The sequence below is a fragment of the Galeopterus variegatus genome, unplaced genomic scaffold, assembly GCF_000696425.1.
Source record: "Galeopterus variegatus unplaced genomic scaffold, G_variegatus-3.0.2 Scaffold2551, whole genome shotgun sequence".
NCBI classification, from domain to species: Eukaryota; Metazoa; Chordata; class Mammalia; order Dermoptera; family Cynocephalidae; genus Galeopterus; species Galeopterus variegatus.
The window spans coordinates 164,473-177,562 of record NW_007728662.1 but is presented as its reverse complement, the minus strand read 5'-3'; the positions used below and the strand labels follow the sequence as shown (position 1 = coordinate 177,562).

The following is a 13,090-nucleotide window of genomic DNA, read 5'->3' as shown; positions in this document are numbered from 1 at the left end:
TTCATCTCTGACTGGAAGAAGTAACATTATTTTTTGTCAGAAATGTCTTTTCTTATGTTTGTAGTTGCCAAACCATTTTCATTTAATTTTTAGTTTTCAATAAAAAGGTAATATTGGCATAGTGATGATGGTAGTGGCTGTGCAGGTCTGTGCTAGATAGAAAGAGGAAGCAAAATAGAGGAAATAGAAAATGACACTGCATGAAGGAAAGTATGCAGGAGGGGCCAGCTGACATGTGAAGTTTCCTTGACTGTGTGGTTTTATTGTCCATACTTGGGAAGGGGGTCAAAAAGAGAAAAGGCAGGTAGGTATCAGTCCACTGCTCCAGGTGAAATAGGAACTCCATGCTGCCACACTGCAGATGGCATTTCTACTGGTTTGATACCTTGTATTCTCCCCTGTATTTTAAATTGCCTGACATATAAGGGTGCTTCAAAAAGTTTATGGAAAAATAGAATTAAAAGGCAATACAAATCTTTCCATGAACTTTTGAAGACCGCCTTATATAAATGTGAAGAGCCACTCACCAAAAAAGTTGGCTTCTAAACTATTGTGGTGACTATTCTTTTCATTAAATAACTCCATCTTTAGGGAGAAAACAGATTAAAATCATTGTGTAGTGTGACTCACTGCGAAATTTTCGAGAAATATTTGACTTACTAAGTTAGTGGCTAAAAAATCAAGTTTCTTATTTATTTCATTACTTCAGTTCACTGCAAAGTGTCATCTGTGCACCTGTATCACATATTCAATGTTAATGGTATTTTCAACTTTATATTTAATCAGATTTAAGTTTTAAGAGGTTGGTGAATCTCCTAAAATAGTTTGTAAAGTTTGTGTGTATGTGTACTTTTCTAGAAGAGGAGTCATAGCTTTTATCAAATTCTCAGTGACCCCTCCCCCAAAAGGTTAAAAGCTACCCTGCTAGATTACCGATTTCCTGGCCTAATGAGTATTTCTTACTATTTCCCTTTGTGCCCCAGCACCGTGGACATACAGCTAATTATAATAAATATCTGTATATTTGAACTGGTAAATGACTTTTAATATATCCTCAATTATATTCAAGTTATTTTACAGAAAACATTAGCTACTTGTTATTCTCCATTTCCACTGAGAGAAGGAGGATTAGGGCTTAAATTGCTGCAGGATTAAAGAAAAATTTCCTGGCTGTTTTTTGAAACTTTGAAATAAGGCCCTGAAGAGATTGTGGCTCTCCTTTATTTGATAGCTTTAAAAAATAGGATGTACAAAGGTCTAATTCTATGATTCTACACATAGAATATCCAGCATTCTTTTTAAAATTTGGAGCTTATTTGATAATTAGATAGAAATTAAAGTTTTAAAAGACCAATCCTAATACAAGGGTACTTCAAAAAGTTCATGGAAAGAACTGTATTATCTTTTAATTCTGTTTTTACATAAACTTTTTGATGTGGCCTCGTATTCGCAAATTTATTTAAATAGACACTAAATAACTTCTGACCCTTTCTCTGAATTTCTCTGTTGTAAATATCTTTTTTCCTTACTGTGAGACGGTTAGTGAGGGGGGAAAGTATCATTTAAGAAGGTGGTGAGATAATTTAACAAGTCACCTACCCTGAAGCGCAATATAATTCTAGCTTTGTCACAGGCAGTGTAACTGAATTACAGTTGCCCTCATCTTGATAGAGCTTGAAGAGAACAAGGATATTCCATCACTGTTTGAAGTTGTAGTTACTCTCTGTTAAGGTCTCTGGCCTCACTAATTTGGAGTCCAAAACTGTCCCTTATCTTCAGGGTACTTCATGCCAGACAATGAGATGATACTAGACCAAAACCAAATCTCTTTGAGGAAAGAGATAACAGAACTCTCTGCATAGTTCCTTTCTATTTCTTATCTTACCATGTCCATATTTATATACCTAGCCTATTTTATAGTGAATTTATATAAAATGAGGTCAGTCGCTATACTTGATGAATTTGAAGATATTTACTCTGAACTGTGACAGTTTCAAGTCTCAACACCTTAAAAGTAAGCATATATGTAAAAATCAAGGTAACTATAACCAAAATAATAATGTGAAAGCCAATTATACTTTTCCTTAAGGCTATTTACTTAGAAGAACTTTGGTTTTATTTATTATTATGTGGAAGTTCACTTAATCATAAAACAAACTTTATTCATCTTTTTATATAATTGAGGACTGAATTTAATATGACTTATTAAACTTTCTTTTTTAAAGAGTTTGGATTCTGACAAGCCCACAGAACCAGTAAAAAGATCTCCTCTTCGCCAGGAAACAAACATGGCCAATTTTTCATATCGCTTCTCCATATACAACTTGAATGGTGAGATGTAATTGGAAATGAAATGTAAACTTGTATGCTAAGTTACATAACGTAAAAGCAGTGTAGCTAAAATTCCAAATATAGTCATGCTTAACGACAGGGATAGTTCTAAGAAATAGGTCGTTAGGTGATTTTATCGTAGTGCGAACATCATAGAGTGCACTTACACAAACCTAGATGGTATAGCCTACTACACACCTAGGCTATATGGTATAGCCAATATAATCTTAAAAGATCACCATCATATATGCAGTCCATCATTGCTTGAAATGCTGTTATGCATGGTGCGTGACTGTATGAAAATTCATTTAAAAAACTGTGCATAACTTGGCTGAGTTCTTATATGTCTTGATTTGTACACTATACTACTAATTCATGTTATCACAGAAAACAGTAAACTGGCATATAACTGAAATAGTTTTCTAGTTGATTTATTAGTAATTGACAAAGTACATACTTAGATGAAACTCCACAGCAGCCTTCATTGCATTATTGTTTTCTCACTGGATTAAAGTCTAGTGAAATTACTTGTTAGTAATTTTAAAATCAACCTCTTTGGCCTTTGCCTTTATTTAATGCACTCCACCTCATCAACTTTATAGTACTGTTTTTGGAATTGACATTCTAATCTGTAATTTTTTAGATCTTTCACTTCTCTTTTTATACCCTTAGCTCTTTTGGTAGTAATATCTTTCTCTACCAGAGCATTGAGCATGTTAACAAGTTATTGAAGCCTCTGGTAAAAAATTGCATGGGGAATGTGAATAGCATAGGATTTTTGTAGTGTTTTTGTTTTTGAGCCCATAATTTTATTCTCCTTTGATTACTGCATATCTTAAAAGATAGAAAAATTTCTCTTGGAATTTGAAAGAAACAAAAACTGTTAGAAATACTCTATTTGATTGGATTTAAGCCCACTGGGATGAATTATTTTGCTTCATCCCCTGCATTTATTTACTGATTTATAATAGAATGTATAAATTCTGATTGTGTACTGGAAACATCATGTGTGTTGTTCATTGCAGAAGCTCTGAATCAGGGAGAGACTGTGGATCTGGATGCCCTGATGGCTGATCTTTGCTCTATAGAACAGGAGCTCAGCAGTATTGGTTCAGGAAATAGTAAGCATCAAATCACAGAAATGAAAGCTACTCAGAAATTATCTACTGGCCGGCATACATCAAAACATGGCACCTTGAAAGGATTATCCTCTTCATCTAATAGGATAACTAAACCTTCCCATGCCAACTACTCCCTGGACGACATCACTGCACAATTAGAACAGGCCTCCTTGAGCATGGATGAGGCTGCTCAGCAGTCTGTACTAGAAGATACTAAGCCCTTAGTAACTAATCAGCACAGAAGAACCGCATCAGCAGGCACAGTGAGTGATGCTGAAGTGCGCTCTATTAGTAACTCCTCTCGTTCTAGCATCACTTCTGCAGCCTCCAGCATGGACTCTTTGGATATTGATAAAGTAACACGCCCTCAAGAACTGGATTTGACACATCAGGGGCAGCCAATTACTGAGGTAAATAGTTCAAACTTTGTTTTCTGGTATTTTAGTATTAAAATAAGGGGAAATGATATTCAAAGAACATAGTTTTAATTAACTTTCTTAGTTCTTGTACATTTAAAATTTGTTAAAAATACTTCTGAGTTGGGCCGGCCCCGTGGCTCACTCGGGAGGGTGCGGTGCTGGTAGCGCCAAGGGCACGGGTTCGGATCCTACATGGGGATGGCCCGTGCACTCACTGGCTGAGCGTGGGGCGGACGACACCAAGCCGAGGGTTGCGATCCCCTTACCGGTCAAAAAAAAAAAAAAAAACACTTCTGAGTTAAGATTTAAAATCAGACTACAGAAGGAATATATTACTAGATACGGCAGTGTCACAAAAATGATTTAGAAGAGATTGAGTTTCTTCTTTTTTATTCTTGCTACTATCTGGAAATCTTGAATTAATATCAGTTTTTTCTCATGAGTGAAAAAATTGAAAAGTAGTTTGCAAAGACATTAACAGTTATTAAGCTGATAATAATTGTTTTCAATGCATGTTTGTTTTAAAACAAAAACTTAGGAAAAATACTCGTATTCCCATTGCAGTCTTCTGAGATTCTAGTTTTCAGGGTTTACTCCATTTTATTATCAAAGAGTTAGTGTTTAGTGTAGTGGAAAGAACCACTGGGCTCTGAAGCAGAAAACATGGTTCTGAGTTTTTTCTTTGCCACTCACTGCCCATGGGACTTTGAGTTATTCAACCTCTCTGATCATCAGTTTCTCTTAGAGTTAATAGTACTTGGTCTACCTTCCTAATAGGGTAGTTCAGGGAATCAAAAGTGATGTATATGAACAGATGCTTAAAAGATGAAGTTTTTCTGGGTGTGATGAGATGATTGTAGGGAGTGGACTTGTCATAATAATAACTTTAACAAAAATCTCAGTTTGATGAAAGATAACTCTTTATTGAGTTATTTTCCTCAAGGAGATGGCCATTCTGTGATAGGGTAGCAACAAGAAAGAAGAAAATCAGAGGCAGCAAAATAAAGTCAGTCTTTCCAATAAGCTTATATTTGCAATACTCCATCAGTCAGTAACTCTGGATACCTACTCATGTGCCTAGCTTTGTTCTAGGTACTGTGGACCACAAAACAAACACGAGTCATACTGGTTTGGGGGTAAACTGAATTTTATTGCAAAGAAAGTTAAGTCATATCAATCTAAAGAATAAACCTTTATGATGAAACTTATCTAAGTAATATGCATTCTATAAGGAGCTTGAAAACTGATTTCTACTTTATGATACCTGGGTATCATAAATATGGTAGTTCTATAAGAACTATTTAAAGAGTCACAATAGTTCTATGAGACTTGTTACAAAAAACCTCTCTTCTACATGTGATATTCTGTTCCCAGAAGTAAGCACTTTCTACTCTTAGCTGATTCTTATGGTATTTACCTCCATATTATTAAATTCACACTCATGTTACTACTTCTGTTTTTTTCAGTTGTATGTGTCATCTACTGACTTCACACTCTGGCAGAAGAGGATATAGCTGTCTTTAGACAACTATCCTCACTTCTCCCCTCCTGTTCCCCCAGCCTTCCAGTATATTTTGATTGGGTTCATAGTCAGTGTTTATGTTAAAATGACTATATATTTGCAGTTTACTCCTAAACTCTGTATACTCTTACTACATTTCCTTTCTGGGACATCATTTTGCTTTTCCTGGAATTAGTAATTATCTTTAGATTTTAAAAAAATATTCAATTTTTTGTATATTTATCCCTATTTAAACTCCAAACATTCCCCTGGTTGATAAAATTTTATTTGAACTGAATGAGAGATTTAATCTTTTTAAAATTCTTTTCTGTTTTATGTAGTCTTTATGATTATTGTTAGGTCTTTTCTCTTAAGTTGGTGAGCTTCTCCAGTGAAGATTCTTCCAGTCTCCTGCATGGAGGGCATATGCTTTGCTTCCAGTGTTTTAGTAGCCCATTTGGGAAAGAGGGGTTGGGACATGGGAGTGGTCCTCATACAGTGTCCTGTATGTGAGCTTTCATCAACTCCATCTAGATCAGGGTTTCTCAACCATCAGCACTATTGACATTTTGGGCTAGATAATTTTTTGTTGTGAGGGACTGTCCTGTGCATTATCGGATGTCTAGCAGTATCCCTGGCTTCCACCTACTAAATGCCCCAGTATCAGCAGACACATCTCCTCTAGTCGTGACAACTAAAAAAGTCCTCAGGCATCACTACATTTTCCCTGTAGGACAAAATCACCCTCATTTGAGAATCACTGCTCTATGCAGAACAGGTTAACAGCAGGTCTGATCACTTTTTTTCATGGAAAATGGCCTTGTGTTTTCCTTCTCCTGGCATTCACTTCCTGGAAATATACTGGATTAAGATTAAATATAGAATGTCTCCAGGTAATATTGTTTATGTAAAGTTCACCCCTGATTGGTGAGTGCATATAGACCATGAAGTCTGTGCATGAAGAACTGTAGAAGCCTATGAAAAGACACAGAGCTTAATTAACTTTCTGGTGTACAGTATAACTCTTGCAAATGAACATGAATATGTCCCATGAGGGGCCCTGGAACTTATCCTCATTGGCTGTTGGGTACTACTGGTTTCTGTGAAGCGTGTTGTTTTCCTAAGCCAGGATGATTTGTGTACTTAACTCACATGGTCTCTTTCCCTTACAGTGATCTGTCATTTATGGGTCCAAAATATGGGCTATATGGACTCCCTCTGAAGATGGCTTGTCTGATCCGATGCTAGCATGCCAGCATGCTGTCTTGTACTTTCCACAGAACTGAGTGAACCTGGTGCCAAGCTGTGGTCTCTCAGGTCCTGTGAGTGAATATCAATCTGAACCTGAGACCACTGCTGGTGGGCAAGTAAAAAAAGGAATCTGGGAATTAACTACTTTCTTAAAAATGCTGTCAACCACTTCTGCTTTTAGTCCCACTGTCACTTCTGTTTCTTGGGATTTTTGAGGTTACATGATATAAATTGGGATACTCCTCTGCTTTTCTTCAGTGCTGGCTCAGCATTCAACTTTTCTTGGGTCTAGTTATTTGGTTACCACTCAGCTGTATGCTTTCTAGCTTCCAAAATTTTGTCACTGTCTTCTTATCATTACAAAAAAAAAAAATCCCTTTTTTTGTTTTAGTGGAATTTGAGGAGGAAGTGGGGCCAGTTCATTAGCCATTCCTTCTCATTCTTCTCTTGTCTATCACCTCTTGACCCTGGAATGCCCCAAGGCATAGTCCTCAAACTACCTTTCTATCCTTACCTATTCCTTTTAATTTCATCCATATGTATTGACAACTACCAAATTTTAATGCCCTATTTTATTTATTTAAGACATACTTCCTCTCCCCACCCTTTTCCATTTTAATCTGTATAAAACAATTGTTCACAACTGGGGACTATTTTGTCTCTCAGGGAGATATTTAACATTTTGGATGTTCATGATGGGAGGGTGCTACTGGCACCTAGTGGGTAGAGGCTAGAGGTGCTGCTAAACATCATACAGTACACAGGACAGCCCACACAAAGAAAGAATTATCTGGCCCAAAGTAGTGCCAAGGTGAGAAACCATAGTCTAAATCAGGTGGCATCTGTCAGTCACTGTCAGTGAGGTGGCAGTTATAGTATGTTGTGTGAAGCCTTCTGTTGACAGTTTCTAAAAAAAGATCAAAGTATCAGCATCAGATCATATTAGTTCAAGAAAATACAGGTATCTTTAGCCAGCATCTCTCCTGAACTCCAGGTACATATACATCCCATCTCTAATCAATATCTCTTTTTGGGTGTCTAATAGAAAACTCAAACTTAACTGGTCTAAATCTGAAGCCCTCATCTTTTTCTCCAAACTTGCTTCTCCCTTCATCTTCTCCATCTCAGTGAATGGCTATTCCATCCTTCCAGTTCATCAAGTAATCTCCTCGGAATTCTTGATCCACTCTCTTTTTCTTCCCGTCTCCCTTCCAGTCAAGCAGCAAATTCTGTTGGCTTTACCTTCAGAATATATCCAGAATCAGATCACTTCTCACTATCTTCACTGCCCCAAACCAACATCGTGTTGATCTAGATTTTTGCAGTAGACTCCCAACTGGTCTTCCTGCGTTCACCTTCCCCTTAACAGTCTGTTATTCACACTGCAGCCAGAGTGATCCTGTTAAAAGCTGAGTAAGATCATCTTTTTTCAAACCTAAAAGCTTTGTATTTCATTCATAGTAAAACCAAAACCCCTTCTGTGGCCTACAGGGCTTTGCCTGATCTGCTTTTCCATTACATCTGACCCTATTTTTCTTTCCTTCCTCCCTTACTCTGGTAGCCTCTTTAATAGTGAAAAAATTTTTTTTCACAACTGGGTTTTCTACAGCAGTAATTATGCCTAACTGTTTTAGAGAAACCCAGGATAGAATAGGTGCTTTTTCTGAAGTTTAGTGATGCAAATATACTAGTTAGAAAAGCCAGTTTGAGACTGCTGCTGATAGTCAAACTGCCTGTCTAAAAGTAATACTGTGACTCATCTTTCTGCTTCCTTGCTTTCTGAAAGCCACCAGGAAAAGGCACAGTATAATTTCACATCTGAAAGAGGTTGTCTTTTTTTTCCTGCCTTTCACCTTTTTGGCTTTTGTCAAAATGCCAGGGACTTGGGCCGGCCCTGTGGCGCACTGGAGAGTGCGCCGCTTGAGAGCGCTGCGGCGCTCCCGCCGAGGGTTCGGATCCCATGTGGAGACCGGTTCCCGCTCACTGGCTGAGCGCGGTGTGGGCGCGACAACGAGGGTTGCAATCCCGTTGCCGGTCCCCGGTACGGGCGCAACACCGAGGGTTGTGATCCCGTTACCGGTCAGTAAAAAAGACAAAAAGGAAAAGGAAAAAAAAAAAGAAAGAAAGAAAATGCCAGGGACTTCACATATGTCATCTCATTTAAGCCTGATACTATTCCTTTGGTAGGTGTTCTATTACATTGGGGCCAAGACTGAAGAGATAAAGTAGGTCAAATAACTGGGAAGCCTGTATTTGAATTCCAACACCACATTTGCTTCCTGATTTTCATCAAAATCTTAAGAACAAAATGTATCCAATAATTAAACATGATTATTTCCTGAATATTAAAGAATACTTTAGTGTAAACATATTCTTCATGGATATACATAAAAATGAATTATGGGACAGTTTCAATCAATATTCTTTGAAGTCCATCAGCAGTAATTATCACTTGCTAGGTTTTTAAAATTAGAATTTATTGTCATTGAAATAAATTCTAACAAAGGCTCTTTATTTCTCAACCAATGTGAAATATATGTTGTAGCTGATTTACTCATCTTTGTGGTACTGTCATTCATGTTAACTGATAAAACAATACTTTTCAATAAGACAACAACTTGCAAATTTAAATGGTAGTTGCACATTATAAATTTCATATAAAATAAAGGTTACCGATTAAAGGTTAACACTAAAATGTACTGTATATTTATTTTTCTGGTGGGATTTAAACTTTATGATTCCTTTGGATTTGGAATTTTATACCTGAAAATATATTTTTTAAATGAAAATACTTTTTAAAATTATTACTATAGTTTATAGCAGATTCAATAGGATTTATAGCAGATTCAAAAGGTTTTGCTGAATCTTAAGAAAACTTGATGATTGTATTATAAATATTATGGTGGGGGGAAATATTGCCTAGTGCCCGGAGCTAAAAACTTTTGAAATTTGTAACCTTTCTCATATGTAAAGGTTTTTTTAATGAAACCTTTAATGGACACGCTGTTAAAACTTATGATGTACAACGCATGTATCATAGTTTCAGTGCAGTTCCTCCACTTCCTTCACTTTTCAGAACTATTTCAAGAGTTAATTTGTGCAGAAATTTTGAGGTATGGGGAAGAAAACAGCAATTATGTTTATTGTAGAATTGGGGGGACAGGAGAATCCCACTGGCATTGAAGCCCCAAATTATTCTTAGCAAGAATAACCTTTTATTGCTCTAAAGTATTAACTGGGTAGGAGCACAGGTCTCTCTGAAAACTTTGAGTCCTACACATTTGGATGATTAGGCTTATTAATTTCTCATTTATTATGACTACATTTCCTTTAAAATTTTAATGGCTTCATTTTTCTGAAACTTATTCACATGAACCGACCGGATGTTTAATTTCAGGTTTTGCTGACATAGTAATGTTAATAGCAGAAGGGATAGGTATCAAATGAAAGAAGAGGCTGAAGATTTGGGAAAAGCCAGGGGAAAAGTCTGGCTCAAATGAACATTTTTTAAATCACTCTCCTAAACAACCTGATTCTTGTGTGTATTTCTTGGAAATCTGTGTAATTCTTCTCTATAGAAGTAAAAAGCATCCTTATTTGGTTTTAGGTCTATTTTTTTAGATTTGTGGAGTGCTGGTAAAAGACCTCTTTTTGAACAAAAATAGAAATATAATATTCATCTTTTAAAAAAATTAATAGAGGCCACAAAATATAAAATAGTTTTAAAAGCATTCAAACATTTATTGGCTTATATTGGCCAGTAAAAGTAGAGAGAAATAAAGAGACAGGGGGGATATAAAATTATAGCAGCTACTGTATTGAGTTTATTCTTTGTTAGGCATCGTGCTTTACATTGTCTTAACACACTGCACAACACCTGATGGAATAGATACCATTACCCCTATTGTACAATGGAAGGAACTGAGGCAGAGAGTGACCAAATAACGTGCCCAAGGATTTGGACCCAAACATTCTGACTGTAGAGCTGATACCATATTATGCTGCTTCATCACAGAATTGAAGGAGAGTCAAGACAAGAGTAGACTGGCCAGTGCTTTCAGAGCCAGACCTAGAGATACAATTACATGGGCAGAAGAAAAGAAGGCAAAGAGATTTATGCAGTAACATCCGCATCTTATGGTGTTTTAGTACATTTTTTAATATTTTAAGTTAAAACTTAACAACCCTAAACTAGCTCTAAACTAAGTAAGTTAAGGCTTAAATAAAATTCAGATGAGGGTTAGCAGTTTCCCGCTCTTAGAATAATAGTAATGTTATTATCACTTATTTAATTCTTATAGCAACCTTTGGAAGTAAATTGCTGTTATTACCCCCATTTTACACATGAGGAAACAGGTTAAATAATAAACCCAGAATAACACTGCCAGTAAATGGGCCAAGCTGGAACTCGTACTCAGGCACTGCAGCCCCAGGGTCTGCATTTTTAGCCATCAAGCTGTGCTTAATTTCAACATATCTGTGAAAAATGCATATACATGTCAGTAAAAGATGAGTGTAAATCTATTTTAATCTAACACTAATTGGTGGTCCTAAACCTCCACTTCTTTTTTCCATTTGTAATCTAAAGTGTTGGCTATCAGAAGGAAGTGTTTCATTTGTAACCGCTACTTTGGTACAAGGCCATTTCTTGATAATGATTTGGTGGCTTTGTTCAGATCAATGCTTTCTAATATGTGCCTTCCAACTCCCTTCTCCCACCCCCGCCTCCAAGGATTCTGGTTGTAAATAGTACTTCATTTTAACATGTCAGATCCAATTTAAGAAAGTGATGATCCATAACTTACTTTGCAGAGATTTGTGGGGAGTTTTTGAAAGATTGGTAGAGGATTTAGTAACTTTCTAACACAAATGGAAGTTTTTAGAACAGAAAGTTTAGAGTAGAAGTTTATGTGGAGAATTGACTGTCAGATGCATTTTTCCTACATATTTTGAGCACAGCTTTTACATTTATGAAAGTAGTGAAGTGTAGGTAAAGATTTGACTTGGGACAAATAGTATTTTTTGGTAGGAAAATATTTAAGTACCTTATGGAAATGAAACCTAATTAACATTAAATAAATTATTATATAACTTTATAATATATGACATTTTATAATCCTTTTCATCTTTGTTATTATAACATAAATTTTCAACCTTTGTTTATATACGAGTATGTACTATTTTATATTGTTTTTGTTACTTCACATACATATATGTTTTGGTAAGGATGTGTTGAATTTTAATAACTATAGTGTTTCATCACATTGTTTGGCATAGTACACAGGAAGTCATTTCTTGTTGAAAAATCTAGTTTAATTTTTTTTTTTAATTTAACCAATAAGCATTTGGAAATACATGATGGGAGCTTGCGTAAGATTGAGTCTAGAGAGAACAGATTTTTTAAAAAACTTTTTATCTTGAAATAATGTCAAACTTACAAAAACTTGAAAGAATATTATGAAGAATTCATGAAATTCGTTAACCAAATTCACTATTTTTTCACATTTTGCCACATTTGCTTTACTGTTCTATGTATACATTTTTTTCCTGAACCACTTGAGAGTTGGTTGCATTTATCGTGCCCCTTTAGCCCTTACTATTTCAGTCTCTGTTTTCTAAGAACAAAGATATAGGCAACATAGATTTGATAGGCCTCCTATTGATATAGTTAATGAGAAAATATACAGTGGGAAAAGTAAAAACAGTCTTGATCTGGCCAAGCGTGTGGCATGAAGGCCAAGCAGAAATAGTTATTCATACATGCCATAAATGTAAGCATAGTTCAAAAAGTTCACGGAAAAACAGAATTAAATGATAACACAAGTCTGTCCATGAATTTTTTGAAATACCTTTGTACAGTCATGCACCACATAACAACATTTTGATTAACAGCAGACTGGATATATGATGGTGGCCCCTTAAGATTATAAGGCTGTGCCATATAGCCTAGGTGTGTAAAAGGCTATACCACCTGGGTTTGTGTAAGTACACTCAATGATGTTCTCACAGCAATGAAATCACCTAAGTATGCATTTCTCAGAATGTATCCCTGTCATTAAGTGACACATGATCGTATTTGAGTGTCTAGGCGCTGGGCTAGGCTCTGTAAGGGATAAAACTGTAAGCATAATACACAGTGTCCTTATGAGGTTATAATTTAATGTATTGGTGGGCAGTAGGGGCAAATTCAGTAGTGTGGTAAGTACTATTGACAGGATAGACAGAAAATCTTTTTGGTTAAAAGGTCATTGATGAATGAGAATGAATTACAGAATGCATTATAACTCAAAGACTTTGGGGAAGAAAGATTGCAGAGAATTAAGAGATAAGTGAGTAGCTAGGAAGTGGAGTAGGTACACTATAGCATGAATTAGGAAATTTGGCAGTGGAGAGAAGAAAGTAATAGTTTAACAAGAGGCAGGTACTCAGAAGATCTGAACATTTTTGTCTCTGTCCCCCCCCCCCCG

General features: G+C 36.0%; 1 protein-coding gene across 2 annotated transcripts in view; it reads left to right on the top strand.

Annotated features, from left to right (window-relative positions):
- Window positions 1-13,090, top strand: part of RAPH1 (Ras association (RalGDS/AF-6) and pleckstrin homology domains 1) — a 96,140-nt gene that overhangs the window by 39,316 nt on the left and 43,734 nt on the right. For both annotated transcript variants that reach the window (XM_008582265.1, XM_008582263.1), the window contains exons 3-4: window positions 2,226-2,331; window positions 3,357-3,862. In XM_008582265.1, the coding sequence (XP_008580487.1) occupies window positions 2,226-2,331; window positions 3,357-3,862 (612 nt within the window). The remainder of the gene's footprint in view (window positions 1-2,225; window positions 2,332-3,356; window positions 3,863-13,090) is intronic.